At 51.9% G+C, this 25,752-nt stretch overlaps 1 protein-coding gene across 1 annotated transcript in view; it reads left to right on the forward strand.

Annotated features, from left to right (window-relative positions):
* The first annotated feature begins 290 nt into the window (after positions 1-290).
* The window catches only part of KIF3C (kinesin family member 3C), a 37,016-nt gene continuing 11,554 nt past the window's right edge, over positions 291-25,752 (forward strand). Inside the window, exons 1-5 of the mRNA XM_029938155.1 lie at positions 291-2,545; positions 22,148-22,249; positions 22,885-23,007; positions 24,121-24,239; positions 24,759-24,875. Coding sequence (XP_029794015.1) covers positions 980-2,545; positions 22,148-22,249; positions 22,885-23,007; positions 24,121-24,239; positions 24,759-24,875 — 2,027 coding nt within the window. The 5' untranslated portion in view covers positions 291-979. The remainder of the gene's footprint in view (positions 2,546-22,147; positions 22,250-22,884; positions 23,008-24,120; positions 24,240-24,758; positions 24,876-25,752) is intronic.

Below are 25,752 nucleotides of genomic sequence, written 5' to 3' on the forward strand. Positions count from 1 at the left end.
CAGCAGTCACTCCGTAGGTTGCAAGCCAGAGAGGGAGGGGCCTCCCGGACGCGAGGAGGCATCAGCAACCTGCCAGAAGCCGGTTAACAAAGGCAGGACTACAATTCCCAGCATGCTCGGGCCCAGTGTGGTGACGGCGGGCGGTGCCTGAGCCGCACCCGCCTGGTGGGCGCGGGACCCGGGTCGGCACCCGAGCCTGTCATTCCGGAGGGGTCCGCGGGGGCGCGGGCGGGCGATGCACCCCTGTTCCCAGCGCTCGGGCCGCGCCGGGCTCGCGGCTCCCGCCCCGCGGCCCCGCCCCTCGCCCCACCCCAGCCGGGCGGCTTAGCCCCGGCCGCAGCGCGGCGGCAACATCACTCTCGCCGCGGCTGCTCCGCCCCATCCCCTTCTGTTTTTCTCTCTCATTCTCCGGTGGCAGCGGCGGGGAAGGTGGAGGCAGGGGCAGCAGCAGCCGCGCTGGCTGCAATGAATGATCCCCCAGCGCGGGGTGAGGACCCCAGGTGAGCCTCTGCCCTCGGGAGGGCCGGGACCCCCGGCCGCCCAGGACCAGCAGCCCCCGCCATGGATCCCTAGAAGAGGAGGAGGAGGAGGAGAAGACAGCTCCGCCGCCCACCCCCATCCCATTTTCCTCTTCCTTTATCTCATTGTTGCCGTAGCTGTTTACGGCAGCGCTCCCTCTGCCCCAGCATGGGGCGGGTTCCGGGCACTGCCATTCGGCCGGCGCGGCTCCCGCGGCTGCCAGAGGATTCTGCCTGATTCCCCCTGCCCAGCCGGTGCAGCGAGGACCGGAGAGCGGTGGAGGCCCGGACTGCAGCAGCGGCGGGGCCACCTCCCAGCATCCCCACCCTAGGAGGCTGCATGCGGATTGAAGAGCTGCGCCTGGGGGCTGGGCCGGCCCCGCCGATCCGGACCTAGGGAGGACAGCAGGACCGCCCAGGCTGCGGAGGGACCCTGGGGGCAGGAAGGACAGAGCGGCAAGATGGCCAGTAAAACCAAGGCCAGCGAGGCCCTAAAGGTGGTGGCCCGGTGCCGCCCCCTCAGCCGGAAGGAGGAGGCTGCTGGTCACGAGCAGATCCTGACCATGGATGTGAAACTGGGCCAGGTGACCCTGCGGAACCCCCGCGCTGCCCCAGGGGAGCTGCCCAAGTCCTTCACCTTTGATGCCGTGTATGATGCCAGCTCCAAGCAGGCGGACTTATATGATGAAACCGTGAGGCCCCTGGTAGACTCGGTGCTTCAGGGTTTCAATGGCACGGTGTTTGCCTATGGCCAGACGGGCACTGGCAAGACCTACACCATGCAGGGGACCTGGGTGGAGCCCGAGCTGCGAGGGGTCATCCCCAATGCCTTTGAGCATATCTTCACCCACATCTCTCGCTCCCAGAACCAGCAGTACCTGGTCCGGGCCTCCTACCTGGAGATCTACCAGGAGGAGATCCGAGACCTGCTCTCCAAGGAGCCTGGCAAGAGGCTAGAACTTAAGGAGAATCCGGAGACCGGCGTCTACATCAAGGACCTCTCCTCTTTTGTCACCAAGAACGTCAAGGAGATCGAGCATGTGATGAACTTGGGGAATCAGACCCGGGCGGTGGGCAGCACACACATGAATGAGGTCAGCTCCCGGTCCCATGCCATCTTCGTCATCACTGTGGAGTGCAGTGAGCGTGGCTCCGATGGCCAGGACCACATCCGTGTGGGCAAGCTCAACCTGGTGGACCTGGCTGGCAGTGAGAGGCAGAACAAGGCAGGCCCCAACACAGCCGGGGGGACGGTCACACAGTCCTCAGGTAGCGCCAGCGCTGGAGGAGGAAGTGGTGGTGGTGGTGGTGGTGGTGGTGGTGGTGGTGGTGGAGAGAGGCCTAAGGAAGCCTCCAAAATCAACCTCTCACTGTCTGCCCTGGGCAACGTGATCGCTGCTCTGGCGGGGAATAGGAGCACTCACATCCCTTACCGGGACTCCAAGCTGACCCGGCTGCTCCAGGACTCTCTGGGGGGGAACGCCAAGACCATCATGGTGGCCACGCTCGGGCCAGCTTCTCACAGCTACGACGAGAGCCTCTCCACCCTGCGCTTTGCCAACAGGGCCAAGAACATCAAGAACAAGCCCCGGGTGAACGAGGACCCCAAGGACACTCTGCTTCGGGAATTCCAGGAGGAGATCGCCCGCCTGAAGGCCCAGCTGGAGAAGAAGGGGATGCTGGGAAAGCGACTCCGGAGGAAGAGTAGCCGCAGGAAGAAAGCTGTGTCAGCCCCAGCGGGGTACCCTGAGGGGCCCGTGATAGAGGCCTGGGTGGCCGAAGAGGAGGATGACAACAACAACAACCACCGCCCGCCCCAGCCTGTCCTGGAGTCAGCCTTGGATAAGAACATGGAGAATTACCTGCAGGAGCAGAAGGAACGCCTGGAGGAAGAGAAGGCAGCCATCCAGGATGACCGCAGCCTCGTGAGCGAGGAGAAGCAGAAGCTGCTGGAGGAAAAAGAGAAGATGCTGGAAGACCTAAGGCGGGAGCAGCAGGCCACAGAGCTGCTCGCAGCCAAGTACAAGGTAAGGGCCCCAGAGAGCAGGGGTACTCCAGGGGTCCCCAGAGGGATCTGGGCTGACAGGCTTTTCTTTGAGGGTCTGGGACCTGACCCGAAGGAGGCAAGGCATCCTCCCTCATGGCCACACACGGCCCTCCTGTCAGATGCTTTCCTGGAGCCTCCAGGCAAATTCCTGTGATCCCTGGCTGCCAGGCAGAACCTTCCAGGAGCGCCTAGGAGGACAGACAGACCACACACAGACACACACGAGGCAAAGCAGGCAGGTGGTCTTTCAAGCCAATGAGCTTGAGCTGGTCTCACCTATTGCTCGTGGTCTCTGCCGGTTACCTCTGTGTGTTGGTCAGGTCCGTCGGACGACCAGCTCAGCTTCGTTTGGGTGTGGATTGTCTTGCGTAGCCTCCTGTCCTGGGACCTCCTCCTACTGCAGCACCTTCACACCTGACACCGTTTTAATAATATCTGACATTTGGATAGCACTTCCCAGTTTACCAAATGCCCCACAAACACAATCTCATTGGGCCTTACGGTACCCATCCAGCGCACGGGCTCTTAAATCCCCATTTTACAGGCGAGGAACTGAGGCTCAGAGAGGTCATATGGCCCAGGTTACATCCTACAAAATGGCCGAGCTGAGCTGGAACGTAGGGACCCCGGGCTCTTTCAGTATTTGGATGGCCAGGCAGGACTAGGAATGGATGCAGCTCCCCATGAAAGCAGTCCCGAGGAGCCGTGCAGTGCATAGGGGCCAGGGATCACAGAGACGGCAGGAGAGAGCCCTGGGCCCTACCCTGGAGTCTAGGCCTGGCCATTCTATAGCTCATTAAGTGACCTTGTGTAAGTCGCTCCCTCCTTTCCTCAAACCTCAGTTTCCCTTCTTGTAAAATGGAGGTGGTCCGGGTGATCTCTGAAGCTCTTCCAACCTGAGAAGCAAACTGGCTCCCACACCCAGGCCTGGGCCTCGTCCCAGTAAGATCTAACTCCCCATTGCCCTGAGAGCCAGCTGGGCCTTCCTGAGCTGTTCCCTTCCTCATAGGGGCCTCTGGGCCCTTAGGTGGGGCTAAGCCACAGAGGCCCCTGCCAGGCCATCCACTGACCTGTTAAATTTCACTGCTGCCAATGCCACAACTCAGTGTCCCAGGCATGTCCAGGTCCCTGGATTCCTCCTCAACACAAGGGGTTGGAGGAAGGACACAGGGAGCCATGAGCTGATCGCTTGCTGGAGAGAAAAACACATTGCTATTTTTTATGCCCTCTCAGGAGTGTGGGCTGGGGAGCAGGGAACCCAGCCCGCGGAAGGAGAGAGGCAGCTGCTGGAAGGCGGGCAGAGGAACCGTATGCCATTGTCTGTGTTTAAGGGAACGTGTGCCGCACCCGCACCTGGGGCTCTGGCCTTGCATATTTAATATTTAATTCACCTCCGTGAGCTCAGCAGGGATTATGCTGAGGTGCTTGCTCGAAGAATGGATCAGGGGCCTGGCACCTTTGGGGTCATCCTGGGAGAAGCAAGATATTAAAGGCAGAATAAAGCCTCCCTAGGAGGAAGGGAAGCCCGGCAATCTGGGGCTTTCCACTGGGAAGTCTTTCTTACATGGGTGATCTGTCACTGGTTTCATTACCAAGAGTGCCCCCTTACCCCTCACTTCCCTTCTCCACCCTCCCGTCCCTTAAAGCTGGGAGGTAGCGGGGGGCTGAAACAGTGCAGAGGCATACTTCAGCCCTGACTCAATGGGCAGAGGGGTTGGAGTGAAGGACCCAGTGGATCCTTCCCATTGGGAACAATGGGATCTCCCATTGTTGGCAACTCTGTAAGATTACTGGCTCCCTCAGTAAGAGCCTTGGCTCCCAGGCAGCGAGGGGCACAGGTAAGAAGATGGTGAAGGGATCAGGGCAGCCAGCGCCAGGGTTCTTGCACTAAAGGGATGGTCCACAGAACCCTCCTTCTTATAGCTGGCAGGGGCTTTGGAAAACTGAGGCTTGGATTTGCCCAGGGCCACACAGGTAAGTTAAGGAAATCCTAGACTCTTTATGTTGATCTAGCCTCTCCATGACACCAGAGTCTTGATGTTACCTATGCTTCGTGATAATCAGAAAAATTCATTTTTATGTAACTCTTTGACATCTTCATCTCAAGCAACCCCAAGAGACGGGGAGTACTGTTCCCATTTGACAGTTAGGCACACCAAGGCTGGGGAAGTGGAGTGACTATCTGTGTGCCCTCAGCTGATAAGCGGTGGAGTCAGGACTGGGACCCAGGTCTCCTAATGCCCCCAGCCCTGTGCTCTCTCTGAGTCATCACGGTCCTTCACTGTGTGGTCCTCCACTGTGTGACGACTGCTCACTGTGTGACTCAGGGCAAAGGCCTTTGCCTCTCTAGGCCTTAGGTTTCCATTTGCCCCATGAGAAGGCCCACATATCTCCCTGGGGACTGGGCAAAATGGTCACTATGTGCCAGGCTTTCAGACATTAGTGAAGGGGAAGGGGTGGCTGGGAAATTCCAGGAGGGGAATGAGTCCATATCCTGTGACTCCTTCTCATACCCAGGCCCAGGACAAACAGCGACACGCAACTCAGAGTGGGGCTTGGACAGAGGACCCCAAGCTGTCCCCACCTCTAAGGCACTGCCTGGTTCAATGTCGGATGTTTCTAGGATGGAGGAAACAATTTGAGGACTCTTGAGGGATCACCGGGGCAAAGAGGGGAGGAGCAAAGTAGAGATAATTCCAGGCCTGCCTATTTCACGGACTTGTGCCAAAGATTAAATGAGATCATTAGTGGGAGGGCTTTTGAAATAGGTTGAAAGAGCCAAATAAATGGAGGGGCATTAGCAGCCACAGGGTGTCTTCTGTCTTCCAAGCAGGGGTCCAGTGATCTCTGGGACTGACATCTTTGTTGTTAGCTTGACTCTTTCCTCCCCAAGCCATCCCAGCTGCCTTGCGTAACCCTGCAGCTCCCGAAGCAGAGCCGGGCAAGAAAGTCTAGGAGAACTCAGGAGGCCGGGAGCTTGGGTCCCTCCTGGAAATTAACAGCTTTTGCTCCCCATCTGGAACACACCCCCACTCACCTCCCCCCATTCCCTTCTTCCAGCTCACACCACCCTCTGGGGGCAACTAAGCGGTAGCATCACGACCTAGTGCCCTCATTCACTCTGTGACTCATCTCACAGTCTATCTCGCCCGATTTCCCTGCCTTCCACCTCCAGGCTCTCCGCTTCCTTTGTTCTGTCCTCACTGTGGACAAACACAGCGCCTGTCTCCTTGGAGCCTCCTTTCATCTCTCCTTCTGTGTTCACCACGGGCCTCAGGGGGTGTTAGGTGTGCATACGTGTGACTGTTTGTGATCGGTGCCTGGTTTCTCACGAATCATTACCAACCCTTATGCAGTATCTCCAGGGGAGTTGATAGCTTACAGGACCTAAGAGGAAGAGGGCGCAGGGAAAGTCACAGACCCACAACTGAGGCTGTGACTCTGCAGACATGGTAAAAGTCAGATGTGTGTGCACAGGGCACGGACTCCAGTGACGACTGGTGAAAGCACATGGATTGGTTGGGAGAAGGCTCGCTTTATTCACATTTAATTGTGAGAGATGTTTTTTCAAACAACTGCTTTAATTTCGAACTGAATTTTTTGAGGGATTGGACCAGGTGTTCTCTAAAGCTTTGACCGTAGATACTTAGAAAGAAACAAGAGTGTCTGGGGGAGGTCAGGGCTGCAGATGACACAAAATGCAGGTTCCAGTTAAAGAGGGGAGGGGAGAGGCGCTGCCTGTCGGTCCCCTCTTAAGTAGGGCTGGAGAGAGAAGGGGGGACGGGTCTTGGCCGGAGCCCAGCTCTGCATGTGGTGGGTGTAGGACAGAGACCCTGCAGCAGCGGCTCCCAAAGCCAAAGGGATGAGGTCATTGCAGAGAATACAAACTGCACTGAACTTTTATTGTCCACTTTGTGGGGCCCTCTTCTTCCCCCCACTCATGAGCACTGGGATTAACCATAGAACGGATGCGAAAGACAGTTCCAAGCCTCCGAAACAGCAGTAATCACAGTAATAATGTCATTTACTTAACACTTGCTATGGGCCAAGCCCCATACTATACTATATCACATATTATCTAACTTAGTCCACACAGGCACCTTCCAGCAAGGGTGTTGTTACTCTTCCCATTTTATAGCTGAGAAAACCGAGGCCCCTGCAGGTTCAGCAACTTCCTCAAGGCCTCATAGTTTGTATGTGGCAAGTCTAGTCGAGCCCAGGTTGGTTTAGCATGAAATTTGATCTTCTTTTATGTGTAACAAATTAGGAAGATCAGCTTGGGAACTGGTTGCTAGGAAGGTGCTGGAAGATGGCAGGAGGTTGTGTGGATGCATTGAATTTGAGGTGACAAGATCCAGTGGGCAGCTGGAGATGGATCGGTGGAGTTTAGGAGGAGGCACGAAACCAGAAACGGAGACTGGGGGCCCCTCTTTAGAAGAGATCTCAGATGAGACCCATGCCTTCTGTTCCTAACACCCTCTCCCTGTATGTAAATGACTCCCAGATTGGGGTCTCCCATTCTGATCTCTCTGCTGACCTGTAGAGTGCTGTACACAGAACAGATGCATCAGCCACAGACCTAAGTTGAGTGACTTACTGCCCCTGAGACCTCAGTTACCTTGTCTATAAAGTGAAATAATAACAGTACCTATGTCAGTGTTCTTGGGAGGATTAAATGAGATAATCAGTGTTAAAGCACTTTGCACAGTTCCCGGCACATAAGTGTTCGGTAAATAACAGCTGTTTATTACTGCCTGATGAACAGTTTCACTTGGCTTCACCTTTCTGGCAAGTCAAACATACCACACTTTAGTCTGACATTCAGGACCTTCCAGTGGCTGGCTGCCATATATCTCCCCAACCTTACCAGCACAAGCAAGCTACTGCAGCAGGAGAACCTCACAGCCAACTGGTCTACCCCCATCTTTTGAACCTAATATACACCTCACTTTCTGATGATTGCACTTCTGATGTTTTTAATTTTTTTTAATGTTTATTTATTTTTAAGAGAGAGAGAGAGACAGTACAAGTGGGGGAGGGGCAGAAAGAGACACACACACACACACACACACACACACACACACACACATAGAATCTGAAGCAGGCTCCAGGCTCTGAGCTGAGAGCACAGAGTCTGATGTGGGGCTCGAACTCACAAACTGTTAAATCATGACCTGAGCCAAGGTTGGATGCTTAACCAACTGAGCCACCGGGCACCCAAAATTCTTGGTTTTATATCCTAGATTGTCCTGGTAGCCAGGGGATGGGAATTATGGGAGCAGATTAAAGTCAGTATAACTTGTTAACACCTAGAAATGGGCTGCTTCTAGAGGTAGCAGGCTCCAATCCCTGGAAGTGCTCAAGGAGAAGCTGAGTGTCAGGTGCTCAAAAGGAATTTATGTATCAGCAAAGCCATTGAACTAGATGGTCTTTAATGTCCTCTCCCCTTCCTAAAAGTCTTTAATTGTTGGAAAGACTATTTTCTAGAGCAAAATATAAAATGCTCAGTTTATCTCTTTGAAAAATTAAGATTAGGGGTGCCTTGCTGGCTCAGAAGAATACACAGTTCTTTTTTTTTTAATGTTTTAAATTTATTTTGAGAGAGACAGTGTGAGCAGGGGAGGGTCAGAGAGAGAGAGGGAGACACATAATCTGAAGTCAGGCTCCAGGCTCTGAGCTGTCAGGACAGAGCCTGATGTGGGACTCGAACCCATGAACAGTGAGATCATGACCTGAACCAAAGTCAGACGCTTAGCCGACTTGAGCCACCCAGGTACCCCAGAATACACAATTCTTGATCATGAGTTTGAACCCCACATTGGGTATAGAGGTGACTTAAATAAATAAAACTTTATATTATTATTACTACTTTTTCTTAGTAGACTCCATGCCCAGCGTGGAGCCCAATGTGAAACTTGAATTTATAACCCTGAGATCAAGACCTGAGCTGAGAGTAAGAGTCAGATGCTTAATGACTGAGCCATCCAGGTGCCCCAATAAATAAAACCTAAAAAAAAAAAAAAGAAAAGAAAAGAAAAGAAAGAAAGGAAAAATTAAGACTAGAGGGCTTAAGTTTCAATGTATGCATTCAATCAATAATAAAAAATAATTTTCAGCTCTCTATCATGGCCAGTTAGAAAAAGACCATGAAATGAAGAAAAGAGAAAGAAGAGAGTGGGGAGAAAGACAGGAAATAAATAGAAGGGGATGGTGAGGAGGGGAAAGAGAAGTGGAGTCGTAAAGGCAGGGAGAAGGAAGGAGAAAGTGGGTAGAGGGCCAAACAGCAGGATTTCTGGGGAGAAGAAGCCCCAGTAGGGGAGAAAGGGCTGTAGGGGGGGAGTTAAGTTAATCCCCAGTGTCATTCTACTGTCTGGTCTTCATGTTGGCCGCTGAATAGGCTGTTACCAGTCTCTGGGGACTCCCCAGTAATCTAGGAAGGGTCTACTTTCCCAAAACTGGTCTGGTTCCTTCCGCGTCCCCCAGGACACCAGTCCCATGCCACACACGCTGAGATTTATGGGGCTGCGTGATCTGGGACTACCCAGCAATACACCCCCGCCCCAGCTAAGTCCTCTACCATCCTTGAGAGAAGCCTCCTGATAGAAGTGTTGGGTGCTCCAGGCTGGGTCTAGCAGCTAGGTCAGAGGCCATGGCCTCTTGGCATTGAGGGGACTCATGACTTCTATTCCTTCCCATCCTTGGTAGCAGTGTGATCATTTAACAGAATTACCATGAGCTGGAGCATTTGATAATATAAAGACTTGACTGGCAGGAAGCATTTAAGACTAATACGTTCCCATCAGATGCGTTGGGCTTCGAGTTCTGTCAAGGCTCAGCAGACCTTTTGGTCCAGTGTCGGGCTTCCCCCAGAGCGTGGTGACTGGAGGAGTGTATTATTGCCCTTAGTCGTTTCCAGCCCCAGGCAGCACAAGATCGGATTAAGTGGCTGTAATAATGTTCTCATTGTGCTCTGAGGACTAGAGGAAAAGCCTGGAATGCAGCTAGAGAAGGGCACCTTTCTCCTTCCATGCACTGCCAGCCCCTTGCACCTGGCCAGTCTTCTGGAGCCTTCTTGGCCTGAGAGCTGTTGAACCAGGTAGGCTGAGTAGATAAGAAAATGGTCCCTCTTGCCACAAAGCTAGCCAGTCAGCCGTGCAGACTGTGCAAGGCCAGCCCCTTCTCAGAGTTCATAGGGCACCTGTTCTTGGGGTTTGGTGTATCTAGAATTTTTAATATCCTGAAACATTCCTGGACATTAACTCCTGGTCATACTAGAGTTATTTCTCAGTTATCTCCCTTCCCTGCCAGATGTCCTCAACAGAAGAGTACCAGGTCCTGGGCTGATCTGTTTCTATAGCACTAGGTAATGGACCTGCGGGCTTTCTCCTTTCTTGAGGTGAGCCAGCAGAATAATAATGACAACTATAGTAATGATGATGATAGCCACCATTTCTTTAGTGCATGTTTAATGCCAAGCATGCTGCCTGTATTCTTTATGTGCATTGTTTTTTCTTGAATCCTCACGTTAGCACCATGAAGTAGTACTATTTTAATCTCCATGTGACAAATGAGGCTGCTGAGACTCCGTAAGGAAGCAGCAACAACCCAGGGTCACATGCTTAGGAAGTGTTAGGGCCAGAACAGGAGCCTGTGTGTCTGCCTGTCTCCAGAGCCCACGATCTTTCCCTCCACTGTAATACCAACTCAGAAACGAAAGATTCATGCCAGATCCCTGGCTAATAGGCCCCGGTGGGAGTTCTTATCTGCTGAGATGCTTAACTCAACTCATCTCTGCCCTTCGCATGATGCAAAGCGCCAGCCTCTGACTCACCTGCCTCCATTCATCTAATCAACAAATCTTTTTTTTTTTTAATGTTCTATTTATTTTTGAGAGACAGAGACAGTGTGAGCAGGGGAGGGTCAGACAGAGAGGGAGACACAGAATCTGAAGCAGGCTCCAGGCTCTGAGATAGCTGTCAGCACAGAGCCCGATGCGGGGCTCGAACCCACGAACTGTGAGATCATGACCTGACCCGAAGCCGGACGCTTAACCGACTGAGCCACCCAGGCGCCCCTCAACAATCTTTTTGAATACCCATGACCAAGAACACAAATCAGTAGGTATAGTTAAGTAAGTCTTTAAATTATTTAAATTTCTGGAAGGAATGATGAGAATTCACTAATAGTGATTATTTCTAGGAATTTTAATGGGGAGGGAGGCTTTTAGTTTTCAATTTATACTTTTTTTTTTTATCTTTTTGTTTTTACTGCCACCATGTAGTACTTTGTTAAATAAAAACTAATCTAAAAATTTTAAGGGTGGAAAATATATAAAAGAAGTGTGTTAATGCCTGATTGAAAGATTGACTTAAAAACAATGAATAATGGAGGAAGATCCAGGGTTGATAATAATTCTCAGTGATATTCAGTTATTGGTAATCCTAGGACCGGGGACAAGTCACTCCCCCTCAGTAGATGATTCCTTACTTTCTGTACCCTTTGCTGATTCACCTCAGAAGCAGCAGGGCAGGAGCCCAGGGTTAGAGGTCAGCCTGAAAGACAGGCGGTGGGGACTGGAGAGGAATGACTAAGCATTGCCTTGGGGGCTGGCGGCTATGTGACCCCAGTGACCCACCTAAGCCCTTGGGCCCTGGGCCTAGGCTGTCAAATGCTGAGTCTGTGCTTTATGCCTCCTTAGGTCTCATCCTGTTCTGACATTGTAGGATTCTGCTGTCCATTTGCATCCCTGGCGCTGGAGAGAAACACCACTTCTAGAACACCAGATCTAAACAAGGGAGATAGGGGAGAAGGAGGAAGGTAGGGATCAGATGTGAGGTGTTTGTGGTTTTCTGGCTGAAGTGAATGGGCTGATTTTTTTCTCCCTGCTTTTCTCTGAGGGGTATAGAAGCCCTACAGGGTGTCCATCCCTGTCCGATACAAAGCTGGGAGCGGAGTTCACGCCCCAGCTAGTATGTTTCTTGATCCCTAATTGTTTTCTTCTTGATGAGAGAATTCCTAGCATTTGAGAGACCAAACCCTTCTGTTGTGTTTTGAGCCATCCAAGGAGACTCAAGGCAGGAAGGAAACTGACGGAGTCTCCTGATCCCCCCCCCCCCCCCCCCCCCCCCCCCCCCCGGGCAGAAAGTCACTGCAAATGCTCTGTTCTTCCCTTTACTGTTGTCTCTTTTCTTCCTTCCTTCCTTTCTTTCTTTCTTTTTTCTCTTACTGCTGGCTCCTCAAGATCTATAACCGGGGAGCCACAGAAGGACAAATAGGTCCTGGAGGAGTAGGAGTGGTTGTAATAAGTGATGGAAGCCAGGACTGTTCCCACTAATTGTTTTGTTTTGCTCTAAGTGACGAGTCACTCAGATACTGTCACTCAGATACTGATTGACAAGTAACTGCTGACATTTGATTGTACTTTATCACTTACCAAGTACTTTCAGATCTGTTCTCCAACTCATCCTTCTTACCCAAAGCCTGCAAGGTTGGTGTGTATCCTCTTCTGTTTTACAGATAAGGAAACTGAAGTCCAGGGTCCGATGCCCTAGATTTCATAGCAAATAGGGCGACAGTGTCCCAGCGCTCCGGCTCTCCGACTCGCCCAGTGCTGTTTATATCTTTCCTCTATGGAACTTGGGAGGTGGCCTTTCCCATGAACATTCCAGGGGTTAGCCTCTCTCTCCAGGATGCTAGGGATACTGACAACCTCCCTCGAAGGACGCAATTAAGATGCTAACCCACTCATCTCGGGAGACCCCTGTAAGATGTCTCAGGCAAAAGCATCTTCAGCAGAGATCTGCCTCTTTCAGCTCAGAGGGAAAGAAATGGCGCCTGGCGCTTTCCTGGTGGTTCCCAAATTGGCAAAGGTGCAAATACCAGATGCTGCTTCTCTCCTAGGCTCCTTCCTGCCCCCAGGCTCCTTCCTGGCCCCAGAAAAAAGCTGTGGGACAATGAGGAGAGCACCAGTAGAGTTAGGAAGCTGCTGTTCAAATATCACCTCTGCCATTTACTGGCTCCATGACCTTGAGCAAGTCCGTTCATCTTAGTTTCCTTTTATGTCAAATGGCATTCTTGCTATCTCAAATGGTTCTTATGGTGATGGCATAGGATGATTAATCTTAAAAGGACCTCACCTAGCCACAGGCACATGGCAAGTTGCATCGGAGACTCCTGTCGCCTGCGGAATGTCATAGATTCGCTGGCACTGGCAGCGCAGGGCCTGGCTGGCTTTTGTGAAATTATAGCTGATGGTATCTTCTCAGAAGAGTGGCTGTCTGGGCCTGGCTGTCTCCCCTCTGTCTTTCCAGATCAGCACTTAATGAGTACTGAGGCCTCCTCCCTCCTCCTCCTCCTCCTCCTCCTCCTCCTCCTCCTCCTCCTCCTCCTCCTGGTCTTGCACTGCAACTGGAAGGGGTGAACCTCTGAATCTCCCAAGCTGGGCCTGTAAGCTGCCATGGTCCCTGTGATGAAATGGGCTGTCTGTTGTCACAGCTGCTACCTCTAATACCTGGAAGCAAGACCCTGGTCAAACTGGGAAATTACTTGAAAGACATAGTCCATGTAGGAGCAGATTACATGTAAAAATTCCTTACAGGACCTGAGACTCCAGGCTTAGACCACTCCATCTCTGGGCCTCAGTGTCCTCATCTGCAAAGCAAAAGGGGTTGGGATCCATGATGTGCTGAGATTGCCTTACATATGCTGTGATTTCTGTCCGTCTCTCAAGAGTCACACAATGGCCCCGGGGCTCCCAGCCCTGGCTCATCCACCCCCACAGCCTCTGTGGCCTTTTAGTTACACTGGACTTATTTAGAACCAGTAGAACCAAACCCAGTCCTGTCCACAGGCCCCACCCACCTATCTTTTGCCTTGGGAGACCACAGAGGCAGCATTAACTAGCGTGGCTAAGAGCTCACGAATCCAGGGTTCCTAGCCCCACTGTTTAGTACCCCCAGCCTGAGGCGGACCTAGGGATTTGAGGCAACCCTGTCCTTCCCTTTCCTCCGGAGATGATAGTGAGGACAGAGATCTGAAGAAAAGGAGGAGATGGTTACTGGTATCCACGGAAAAATGGGGAAAAATGAAAGCAAAAGCAAAAAAAAAAAAAAAAGAAAGAAAGAAAGAAAGGAAAAGAAAATCCCACCCGTGTTTCCAAGCAAAGATTTGAAGTCATGCATGACATCTTCCAGAGCTCGGGGGTGAAGCGGACAGCACGGGTTGAGAATGGGGAGAAGGTGGGGGCTGAGACCTTGCACCTGGATTGGGGCCCACCCACAGACCTCGTGCCAGGACCAGCCCCCTCTTCTAGCATAAGACAGGCTCTGTCAGCCAGGCTTGGCTGACAGCGTGGGCTGGGCCAGTGGGCAAGGCTTGGCGAGTCACCAGAAAGGCACATTCAGTTGTCAGTCAGACCACGTCTGTGCTGGGTTTCGGCGGGGCTGGCAGAGAAGCACAAGGGCAGTGGACAGGCGGAATGGGGTGAGAATGGACAGTCAGACATCACCCAGAATTCCCTTCATGGAGCCCAGGGCCCAGCCAGAAGGAGAGATCCCGAAGCAGAATTCTTGATCCAAGGAGGAAATATAACATGAAGGCCAATTAGCGAGAGCTGACCCAGAAATCGGTCCTGAGAAGCGTGTTGTGGGGGTGGAGAAAACTTAGACCCCGGGGCCCTGGTAGTCTTGGCTGATACATCAGATTCCAGGCCTGATTGGTGCTCGGATTCTGTCTGACAAAGTATCTTGAATCCATTTGGACATTGCCAGAAAGATTTTTTTTATGTTTATTCATTTTTAAGAGAGAGAGAGAAGGAGGGGCAGAGAGAGGGGAGGGCAGAGGCTCTGAAGCAGGCTCTGCCCTGACAGCAGAGAGTCCTACATGGGGCTCAAAGTCAGGAACGGCAAGATCATGGCCTAAGCCAAAGTCAGACGCTTAACCCACTGAGCCACCCAGGCGCCCCTGTTAGGCAGAATTTTGAATGAGGATAGCAAAGGACTAGGTGTGGTAGCTGGAGAAAGTAGGAGCTGAACAAAGAATTGTTTTAAATCAGAGGTCTGTCTCCTTATTTAAAAATCACAAAGAAAAAAATATAATTGAAAAAGTGCCCAAAAGGATATACTGCGAAATGAGAGATCAGACCTCCACAAGTCTACCTGATAGGTATATAGAGAGTATAAAATAAATGGGAAAGGGCGCCTAGGTGGCTAAGTCAGTTAAGTGTCCAACTTCATCTCAGGTCATGATCTCCCAGTTTGTGGTTCAAGCCCCTCGTCGGGCTCTGTGCTGACAGCTCGGAGCCTGGAGCCTGTCTTCAGACTCTGTGCCTCTCTCTCTCTCTCTCTCTCTCTCTCTGCCCCTCTCCTGTTCACACTCTTTTTGTGTCTCTCAAAAATAAATAAACACTAAAATTTTTTTAAAATAAAATAAATGGGAAGACTCAATTTTTTATCTATTCTAGCAAATTTTTTAAAATAATGATAATACTTTATGCCTATGACATTATAATAAAAGCAGCTCCATCCTTTATTGCTGGCAGTAGTCTGAGTGGTATAAACTGTTAGAAAGGTAACTTGGCAGTATGTTCTAAGATAGACAAAATGTTTATAATTCTTTGTCCACTCCTGAAATTTCCTTCTAAGAAAGTCATCTAAAACAACCCAAAAAATGATATGTACAAGGGTGTGTATCGTAAACATTGTACACAACCAAAATATCTCCTAATGCAGGTTAATGAAGTATACTTAAATTATTTGTTGTATTGTGCGATCATTAAACTTACAGTTATGAACTTTAGTGGAGTAACAGGAACTTCTGGAGAGATGTGATAAAATGGAAATAGCAGGACATGAGTGTATATTTATATCTTGTGCATGGATGTGAAAAAATGATGTGTGCCTATGGAAAAATGTGGAAAAACAGGGCAAATAAAAGAAGCTGAATAGGTGAGGACTATGTGAAGCTTTTCCTAATTTTGTTTTATTTCTGTGGTTATTCTGATATGAGCGCATTTTTTTTTTTCTGAAAGGAAAGACAATAAAAGGTTAAAAATGTGTCCCCAGGAGGACACTCGAGGGAGTGGAGCGTGCAACCCTCAATCTCAGGGTCCTGAGTTCAAGCCCCACATTGGGCATAGAGCTTACTTTTAAAAAAATGTGTCCCTAGAATCCCTTAATAAACTGTTAGATATTTAACACAGTCCTCCTGAGACAACCATTTCCATAGACTTGTCACCTTTTATAAACAGTAGAGTATCCTTTTATTTGTCCAAAAAACCCAAAGTATAAGCATTTCCTCTCTGTACCAGGATTGATTGGGAAAGTCTGGATCTTTCCTTTTCACACATATTTTAATTTAATTTAATTTTTTATTTTTTTTAATTTTTAAAAATTGTTTTATTTATTTTGAGAGAGAGCACGAGCAGAGAAGGGTCAGAGAGAGAGGGAGACAGAATCCGAAGCAGGCTTCACGCTCTGAGCTAGCTGTCAGCACAGAGCCCGACACGGGGCTCGAACCCACGAATCATGAGATCATGACCTGAGCCGAAGCCGGATGCTTAACCGACTGAGCCACCCAGGCGCCCCTAATTTAATTTTTTAAAGGAAACTTTTTTAAATGTTTATTTATTTATTTTTGAGAGAGCAAGAGAAAGAGAGAGAGTGTGTGTGTATGTGCAGGGGAGGGGCAGAGAGAGAGGGAGACAGAGAATCCAAAGCAGTCTCCACTGCACTGTCAGTGTGGGGCTCAAACTCATGAACTGTGAGATCATGACCTGAGCCGAGGTCAGATGCTTAACTGATTGAGCCACCCAGGTGCCCCTATTTTAAAGTTTATCATTTTAAGAGAGAGAGCGGGTGCCTGAGTGTGCACAAGCGAGAGAGAGGCAGAAAGAGAGAAAATCCAAAGCAGGCTCTGTACTTAGCTCAGAGCCTATGCAGGGCTCGATCTCACGACCTAATCCCATCTCATGACCAAAAAAGATCACAACCTGAGCCGAAATCAAGAGTCAGACACTTAACCAACTGAGCCACCCCGGTGCCCCATATTTTACTTTATTTTTCAATTAAGTAAGCTCTATGCCCAGTCTGGGGCTCAAACTCATGACCCTGAGATCAAAAGTCGCGTGCTCTACCGATTGAGTCAGCCAGGCACCCCCACACCTATTTCGATCATATAGTTTCCAGGTCTATCCTCTTAACCTTTGTCTTTGCAAACTAAAGAGTCCTAATTTTTAATAGCCCTTGGATGGTTTTAGCCGCCCTTCTCTGGATCTCACTGCTTCATGTCCCAAGAGACGCAGTGAGGGACCAGCACACAGTACTCCGGATCGAGCTGCGTCACCATTTTATACTAGGGTAGAATGCTTTTTGTTTTGTTTCCAAAAAAGCCTTCTTGATGGGGCCTGGCCAGATACTGGTGGCTTTTTTAGCTGTGGAAGCGTAGTAAGCCAATGTCTTCTGGGAACAATAGAAAATGACTCCCCATCCCCCCAACTTCTTTTTTTTTTTAACCTATAACTGATTGCTCACAGCTATCATTTAATGAGTAGAGCTAGGATTACTTTTTCCAGAATGTAAAAGTGCAATTGAAGCTCATCTGACATTTTTTGTCAGCTCACACAGCCTAGAAATTCTCTCAAACATTACCGCTTAGGAGCTCTGGGGCGTCTGTGGACCTGGGTCTCTGGCCTGGGGTCTCGTGCTTGCGTGATTTCTAGCGGAGATCAGTCTTGTCTTTTAATATCTGAACATTTTTCCGTTTCCTTCCCCTAACCCACACCCCTATTATGAAAAAGTACTTCTCTTTCTCTGTCTCCTTGCCCCCCCCATCTAACTTAACCAAGGCAGGGGCATTTTAACCTCTAACATTCTAGGGGTGCCTGGGTGGCTCAGTCGGTTAAGCGTCCGACTTCGGCTCAGGTCAGGATCTCGGGTTCGTGGGTTCCAGCCCCGCATCGGCTCTGTGCGGACAGATAGCTCAGAGCCTGGAGCCTGCTTCCCGTTCTGTATCTCTCCCTCTTTCTGATCCTTCCCTGCTCAAGCTGTCTCTCTCTCTCTCTCTCTCTCTCTCTCAAAAATAAATAAAACATTTAAAAAAAACAATGAATTTCATGGAGAAAATTTAAAAAAAAATAATAACCTCTAACGTTCTGGTCACTGACTTCCCCCTGTACTGGAGTAACCAAGGAGACCGGTCAGACAGGATGTTCTCCTGCTGGAAACGTGTTGCTTTTCTTTCAGCAGGTTCTCCTTCCTAAAACATCGAACAGAATGTCTGGAGTAGAAGGAGCACGGGCTTTGGAGCCAGGCCGACCTGGGCCTGGATTCTCCACTTAAATTTAATGGCCGCAATGTGACTGACCTTGTGGACGGATTGCTTAGCCTGTCTGAGTTTTCATGAGGACGATGATGGTGCTGATGGTGTCCCCCTTGAAGCATGTCACACAGGCCACCTGGGGATCTCGTTACCGCGCAGGTTCTGATTCATTTGGTCTGCGTAGGGCCTGAGATCCTGCATTTCTGTTGACTCTGGGGGGAGCCTCAAAAACCAGTGATTATGGGGATTTCCGACACTTGATTCCAGCTCAGGTCATGATCTCATGTTTCCTGAGTTCAGGCCTTGCATCAGGCTCTGTGCTAATAGTGTGGAGCCTGCTTGGGATTCTCTCTCTCTCTCTCTCTCTCTCTCTCTCTCTCTCTCTCTCCCTCCCTCTCTCCCTCTCTCCATCTCTCTCTGCCCCTCCCCTGCTTGTGCTCTTTCTCTCTCTCTCTCTCTGTCTCTCTCGCTCTCTCTCTCTCAAAAGAAATAAACTTAGGGGCCTCTGGGTGGCTCAGCCCGTTAATCACCAACTTTGGCTCAGGTCATGATCTCTCATTTCATGGGTTTGAGCCCCGCGTCAGGCTCTGTGCTGACAGCTCGGAGCCTGGAGCCTGCTTCAAATTCTGTCTCCCTCTCTCTCTGCCCCTCCCCTGCTTGTGCTCTGTCTCTTTTTCTCAAAGATAAACATTAAAAAAAATAATAAATAAATAAGTAAACAAACTTAAAAAAAAAAAAGCAGTGATTCTTAAATGGGAACCCTGAAAAACCGCCAATGCCCGGCCCTCATCGCTGGCCCTTCAGCCCCTTTCCAATTTGATTGACAGGGGGGTGTGGCCTGGGCCTTGTAAGAGCTCCCCAGGTGATTCTAATAGACATCGAAGTTTAAAACCCAGTTCTTACAGGTTAGTAGGAGAAGTAAATGTGGAACAGCTGATATGCAAAGAAAATAATGGTTCTCTCCTCCTGGTTCCACGCCCTGTTCTCTCTCCACCCGAGGCCCCAGTCCTTAAGTCCGTTAGGAAAACCGGGACCCCAACAGTTGTCCTGCACTTCCTTCCAGACTTCACCCCGGAGCACCTGGCTTGGGAGTTCTTCCAGCCAGCCGTGAGCGGAAGGGCCCCAGATTATAACGTGATATGGCCCTGCAGCGGGAGTCTTAAAGGCTCCTCAATGACCCTAATATAGCCGCCAAGTGTGAGATGTCGTGTCTTTATGAGGTGGCAGAGAGTGAAGAACACTAGAGTCACATAGTGTAGAAGTGCAAGGACTCAGGGCTGGAGTGTCCCAGAATGGGAATCCGCGTCAGACAGCAAGTCCCCCAAGATCTCCTCACCCGGTGGTTGGAGGGATCAGTTACCCAGGGCCCCAGCAGGAGGCACTACTGCCTTGTCTCCTTCCTCCCTCTTCACACCCATCCCAGCCCTCCCGCCAGGCTTCCCAGATCCTCAGACCCCGCTGCTCTGCCCCTTCGCCCTGCACCAGTGAGTGGGGCCAGTCAGTTGAAGGAGGAGAAGCTGCCATAAAGGGCTGGTTCTATTGCAGATGAGAGAGCCCAGGAAAAGGACCTAGAACCCCCCCACTTCTGGGACTACCTCAGGGCTCCTTTCAGGTCAGCACCCATTTACTGAGCACTTACTACATGCTGAGCACTAGACTCGATTCCTACCCTGAAGCAGTTCACAGGGGAGACAAGATGTAAGCAGTAATGGTCTTTTATGGGGAAATGACAGGGACGTGTCCTCGTTAGGCCCAAAGGAGGAAATGTGCAGATTGGAGGGAATCAGAGAAAACATCCCAAGATGCTCAAGGTGGGTCTTGCAGGCTAAGTAGCGATTTTCCGGGTAGACGTGGAGTGGGAAGAGGAGCCCAGTGTCGTGGGAGGGCACAACACATTCCAGGAGCTGGAAGGTTTTTGTTTTTTAATCAAAATATATTTATCTATTCTTTTTTTTCCCCAGGAATAGAATTTAGTGATTCGTCACTTACCTGTAACACCCAGTGCTCATCCTAACCAGTGTCCTCCTTGATGCCCGTCACCCCTCTAGCCCTTCCCCACCCAATACCCCGCCAGCTGCCCTCAGTTTGTCCTCTGTATTTAGGAGTCTCTTATGGTTTGTCTCCCTCTATGGTTTTATATTATTTTTGCTTCCCTTCCCTTATGGGATTTTGTATCTTATATTCCACATATGAGTGAAACCATATGATATTTGTGTTTCTCTTAGTTTGCTTCAGGAGCTGGAATTCTCTGGGTGCAGCTGGGGCACAGGGCGCACCTGGGGAGTGGGTGGCAGGAGGAGGCGGGGAGGCCAGGCCGGCCCACAGGGCAGGGCACTGCTGCCGACTTTGGGTTTTATCCTGCGAGGAATGGACGCCTGGTGAATGCCTCACAGCAGAGGAGAGGCACACTCAGACTTGTGTTTCTGGTGAATGCCCCGGGGTGTCATGTGGGGGATAAATGGAAGGGGAAACCGAGGCAGCAGGGAGCAACAACCCAGGTGAGTCATGGAGACCTCAGTGAAGTCAGCAGGTGTCGGCCGTGAGGATGAAAAGGTGGGAATGGCGTGAGCCCGAACCAGCAGGCGGACTCGAAAGGATCTGATGACTGGCCCAGTGTGGGGGAGACACGTGTGCAGGGCCTGGGGGGAGGAGACCAAGGTGCCAAGGGCACAACATTTAAGGAGTCGCTCACTCAAAGGATAGTGCAGGTGCTGGCCTTGAGCGAGAAGGAAGAGTCTAGGCTGAGGTCTCGCTGGTGCTGTGGGGGTGGGCTGGGTGATGAATTAGTAACCCACAGCAAGGCCTGGGGGAGGTGGGTGGGCACAGCCTGCAAGTGGCGGTGGTGTGGCGCCAAGGACAGGCAGCTGTCAGGTGGCGGTGGTGTGGCCATGAAAACAGGCAGCTATCCAGGGCCCCTTGCTCTGCGGCAGCTCTGCCCTTGGCATTGGAGGCTGTGTGGGGCCGCTCTGACTGGCCCGATTTTGCTTAGTGTCCAATGGCATCCACACAGAACTCAACCTCTGACACCCCCCAACAAAAGCAATCCTTAACTTTCTCTTGCCCCGTCCACAGTGACGGGGCTCTCACAGGTGACACAGGGTCCCCCTTCTCCCACATTGTGACAGCACCATCCGCTTTGAGAGCCCTCAAGCAGGTCAGCTGGTTCCACTGGGAAAATTTCCAGTGGGGAGGCAGCCAGTGTCTTCTGGTGGCTCAAGGTGATTTCAGCCTTCCGGGAAGCCCGGGATGAAATCAGAGGACAGCTGGCATGCCCTGGGCCGCGCCCTCTGATTAGCAAGAATGAAAGTGCGTTTTACCTAGTCACAGTTTACCCAGTTTATACAAATCCACGATCAGTTAAGCGTCGGAATCTAGCAGCACCGCCGGAAGGTCTGTGCCAAGCACTGGGCTGGGGGCATTCACACAGCACAGGGGCTCACGCACTGGGACTGAGGGCAACGGGTTCAAATCTTCCCTCTTTGTTAACTAGCTGCGTGACCTTAGGCTGGTTACTCTCCGTTTCTTCACGTGTTCAGTGGGGAGAGCAATAGCACCTTTCTCCGGGTGAGGACGGAGATCAGAGATGGTGGTTTTCAAGGGCTCAGGTCAGCCCCTCCCACACAGCTCAGCAACTCTGTCAGCCGCCCTGGAACAGAGGCGGTTCCGACATTATGGAGGTGAGAACCTGAAGGGTGTGCCCTGGCCAAGGCCTTGCATGTAGTGGGCAGAACCCAAGTCTTTCTGGAACTCTCCAGAGCTCATGCTGCTTCTGGAGCCTCATATTGCCCCTGCGTGCTGCAGAGACTTCCTTCCCTTCTGCTTTCCGTGTCAGCTGAAGACTACACCTGTGTTGAGAGCCCCCTTCCGGCATCAGGAGCCAGTTAGCCAAAGAGCTGGGCCGCCTGTTAACTATCCTCTGCTCCCTATTCTTGAACACCGGCCGGGAGCTGAAAGGCAGGATTAGAACGCCTTCTGCCCTCCCTCCCAGGCCTGGTGAGCCAGCCTTCCATCGGTATCCAAAGCAAACAGATCAGGTGTCTATATTCCCCTGCCTCACCTAACAGTCCTACTGACAATGGGAGCCTTGGGCTGGAGCCCGGGAGGCTGGAGGGGAAACTTTGTTCTCAGTGAGGGTCACAAGGCCCCATCTGGGATGCATCTTTTGTCCGCTCCTGGAAGGACCACAGAGCAGGGAAGCCAAACCTCTCAAGCTGGTGATGCTGTGGCCATTTGAGAAGGCCCTCTCCTAATCCCTCTGTGTCCCCAGGCCATGGAGAGCAAGCTGCTCATCGGGGGCAGGAACATCATGGACCACACCAACGAGCAGCAGAAGATGTTGGAGCTGAAGAGGCAGGAGATTGCGGAGCAGGTAGGGCTGGGGGCTTCAGGTGGTGGGAGTGCATGGCCTTGAGGTCTTCTCTAGGCGGATCTGGGGGACATAGGCCAGTGAGCTGTGATGGATTCAGGATCCCTGAGAACCTAAGACCTATTGCCCCAGCTCCCATGGGTCCACCAGCCCAGGAGCCTGCCTCTGTCCAGGGCACTGCCAGCCGATGGGTGAGAGGAAGCAGAGGTTCTCCATGACGTCAGCCTCTACAGGGCATCTGGTGTTAATTCCAGGGCCTTCCACAAGGGTGTACGTTCTTTTCTGTATGACTGAGTCTTAAATCTTCAAGAACTGTAATTTGTTGGTCCTGCCAGTCATCTGTGACACCCCATGGGGAGAGGGTGAGGAAGCTGGGAAGCCGGTGTGACAGGAATCTGTATCTGCTTGACACCTCTAGTATGTACCAGCTGGATGAGCTAAGAAGAAGGTTCACAGAAGCTCCCCTGAGGTTGGGGTAGAAGCAGGGGCCATGGGACACTCTTATCTCCCTCCTGGCATCTGTGGTCATGGTGGAGCCAGATCCCGTGAGAGGCAGGAGTGAACTTGTCCCCTGAACTCCCTTGGCCCTCCCCAGTACACGCTGCCCCGCTGAGCCCCTGTTCCCCGCCCTGGCCTAGAAACGCCGTGAACGGGAGATGCAGCAGGAGATGATGCTCCGAGATGAAGAAACCATGGAGCTCCGGGGCACCTACACGTCCCTGCAGCAGGAGGTGGAGGTCAAAACCAAGAAACTCAAGAAGGTGAGATGCCACAGGCGAAGGGGTCGAAGTGTGTGAGGGCCCGGCAGCCTCTACCCAAGACAGTGCCCCGCCCGAGGGCAATGTGCTTTAGGGTCCCTTCCCCACTTTGCTTGAGCTGCTGATACCCCGAGTTACTTTGCCTGGGCTGCCGGGTGAGGGGTAGGGGAAGGCAGGGGCCCGGTGCTGGAGTGGAATGGAGCCTTTTCCCTTAGGCCAGGCTGGGCCTGATAGGCTCGGAAGGCCTTCTCTTCCAGTCTCCAGCTGCCATCCTCATGGTGGTGGGTAACGTTCCCTGTACAGTGTCATCAGTGAGTCACAGCTCGGGTAACCAGGCCTGGGACAGGGCCCAGAGTGCCGAGGAGACCTCAGGAGACCAAGGCTGAGGGAGCTCAGGAAGGGAGCCAAAGGCCCCTGTGGACATGGGAAGGGCTGAGCCTGGCTGATCTCCGGGACTCTGCAAAGCCCATGGCCAGGGAGGGACATGCACAGGGACAGGAAGCAGCAAACCCTACCCTGGATGCTGGGAAGAACGTGGAGGACCCTTAGGGTTGCTGAGGTGACTGTCCCAGCGCCGGACATGCTGCCCAGCCACGGTGGCAGTTTCCGGGGACATACCCGCCTTGTAGGTTAGGAGCGGGACAGCAGGCTCTGTGCTGCCCTCCACACCCCTGCTCTTGGGAGCCCCTGGAGAGGCAGGAGTGGGATGGGTCACCTTGGAAACTGGCTTGGGTCCCCTTCCCACCTGGGTCCTGCACCAGCTGTTCTGGTCCTGATTCTGACTCTTCTCTTAGCTAGTTGTGTCACCTTGAGCCAACTCTGTGCCTGGGTTACCTCTTCTATAAAAAAGAGGGTGTTGGATTAAAAGGTCTCTCGGGTCCCTTTCAGTCTGAACATTCATTCCACTGTGCTGCCAGCCCTGAGAGGGAGTGGGCACCAGACCCTTGGGTTAGGAGGGACCGGACAGCCCTTTAAATAACCCTGATATGTGATGGGGCAAGAGGGAGATTCAGACTTGGACCTCACCCTGAGCCTGTGTCAGCGGGCCCCACGCTGGGTCACAGGGGCCCCGCTGCCACCCTGCACGGCCTCTGAGCTGCACCTGTCTCCACGCAGCTCTACGCCAAGCTGCAGGCGGTCAAGGCAGAGATCCAGGACCAGCATGATGAATACATCCGCGTGCGGCAGGACCTGGAGGAGGCGCAGAATGAGCAGACCCGGGAGCTCAAGCTCAAGTAGGGCCCCGCCTCCCCGCTCCTGGTCCGCACAGCCGTGCCTCACTCCCAGGCCTCTCCCTGATGGGCTCACTCCCGGGCCTCTCCCTGATGGGCTTAATTCCCTCCTGAAGGCCTCATTCCAGTGTCTGCTCACCCCGGAGTCTGTGTCCCGTAGGAATAGAATGTGTCTAAGGGATGGGGACGAGGTCTAAGTTCTAGAGTTTCTTATCAACCTCCTCTCCTTGTTTCCTTCTCCTTCCTCTGCTCTGCCTTGTATGATGAATCCCCCAAAGTGCATGCTGGGAGCTGGCCGAGAGTCACCCCTCAGGCCCTGGGCTTTACAGTCCTTGCATTGGAAGCAGTGATTTCAAGCTCTGTGATTTCTGTAGGGATCCTCTTCCTCCAGTTCTCTGGTTTCTCCTCTGTTCCCTCTGCCTCTTTGCTTCTTGCTTCGAATGCTTCAGCCTTCACATGCACTGTGTGGTCTCTTGCCACCCCTCCCCCAGTTCCCCATCTCTACCTCGTTGCTGCTCCCAGGTACCTAATCATCGAGAACTTCATCCCCCCTGAGGAGAAGAACAAGATCATGAACCGGCTTTTCCTGGACTGTGAGGAGGAGCAGTGGAAGTTCCAACCACTCGTGACAGCTGGCGTGTGAGTCTCTCTCCCCCTGGTGTGGCCCTAGGTCCTTGTCAGCCCACCCCGGGTTGGGAGTGTCCAGGCGCCTGCGGGGAGACAGGTTTCCATGCATTTGGAGAGTGGTGGAGTATGGATTTCTCAAGACCCGACACAGAGGTCTTCAGGAAGGAAGAGTATTTTGCCGAAAACAAAGTGTCTCGGGGGTCCCCATGAGGGACCCAAGGAGAGCAAGAGCATCTCAGCCTTTTGGCAACTCCCAGTGAATGATCACGTTGGGTCAGTCTGGTTAATATTCACTTGTCGCGTGACAAGAACAGCAATGATAGTTAATATTTGCCTTACTGTGGTGGGCACTGGATACAAGACTCTACAGACAGAAGGGAAATTGGACCCAGCGCTCGCCGTCCAGCGGGGAATGTGCAAAAGTAATCAGATCAGGAAACGATAGAATTGTGATCCAGTCTGTATAGTTTCACTCAGCTCATCGGGGTGATTCAGCATTTCCACCTGTTTCCATGTGGTCTCCTCTTAGGTACAGTCAGCATCCACTGGCTGGTTGCAGGGCTCCCTCTGCTGGTGGCCACGAAGAATAAGATGATGTTGGAACCCAGCAGAGGGACTGCCTCACTCACCTGGACCGCTGTCCCTTCATCGAAAATCTGTATACAGAGGTGTTTAGGAGGCTGGATACCAAAGCACTTCCCTGGAGGTTCTTTGCTCTCTTTGTCTCAGGAATATTAATGCCAACACAGGGCAGCATTCCCCCCCCAGGCTCAGTGGGAAGCTCACTGCAGGGGTCTGTGGCTTCTCACTGGTGCATCAGATGCCTCCTTAATCCGTCTACTTTCCAAAAGGCCAATCCTACCCAAGCTGTGCAACTTTGTAAGTGACA

This window comes from Suricata suricatta, chromosome 4 (assembly GCF_006229205.1).
Source record: "Suricata suricatta isolate VVHF042 chromosome 4, meerkat_22Aug2017_6uvM2_HiC, whole genome shotgun sequence".
NCBI lineage: Eukaryota > Metazoa > Chordata > Mammalia > Carnivora > Herpestidae > Suricata > Suricata suricatta.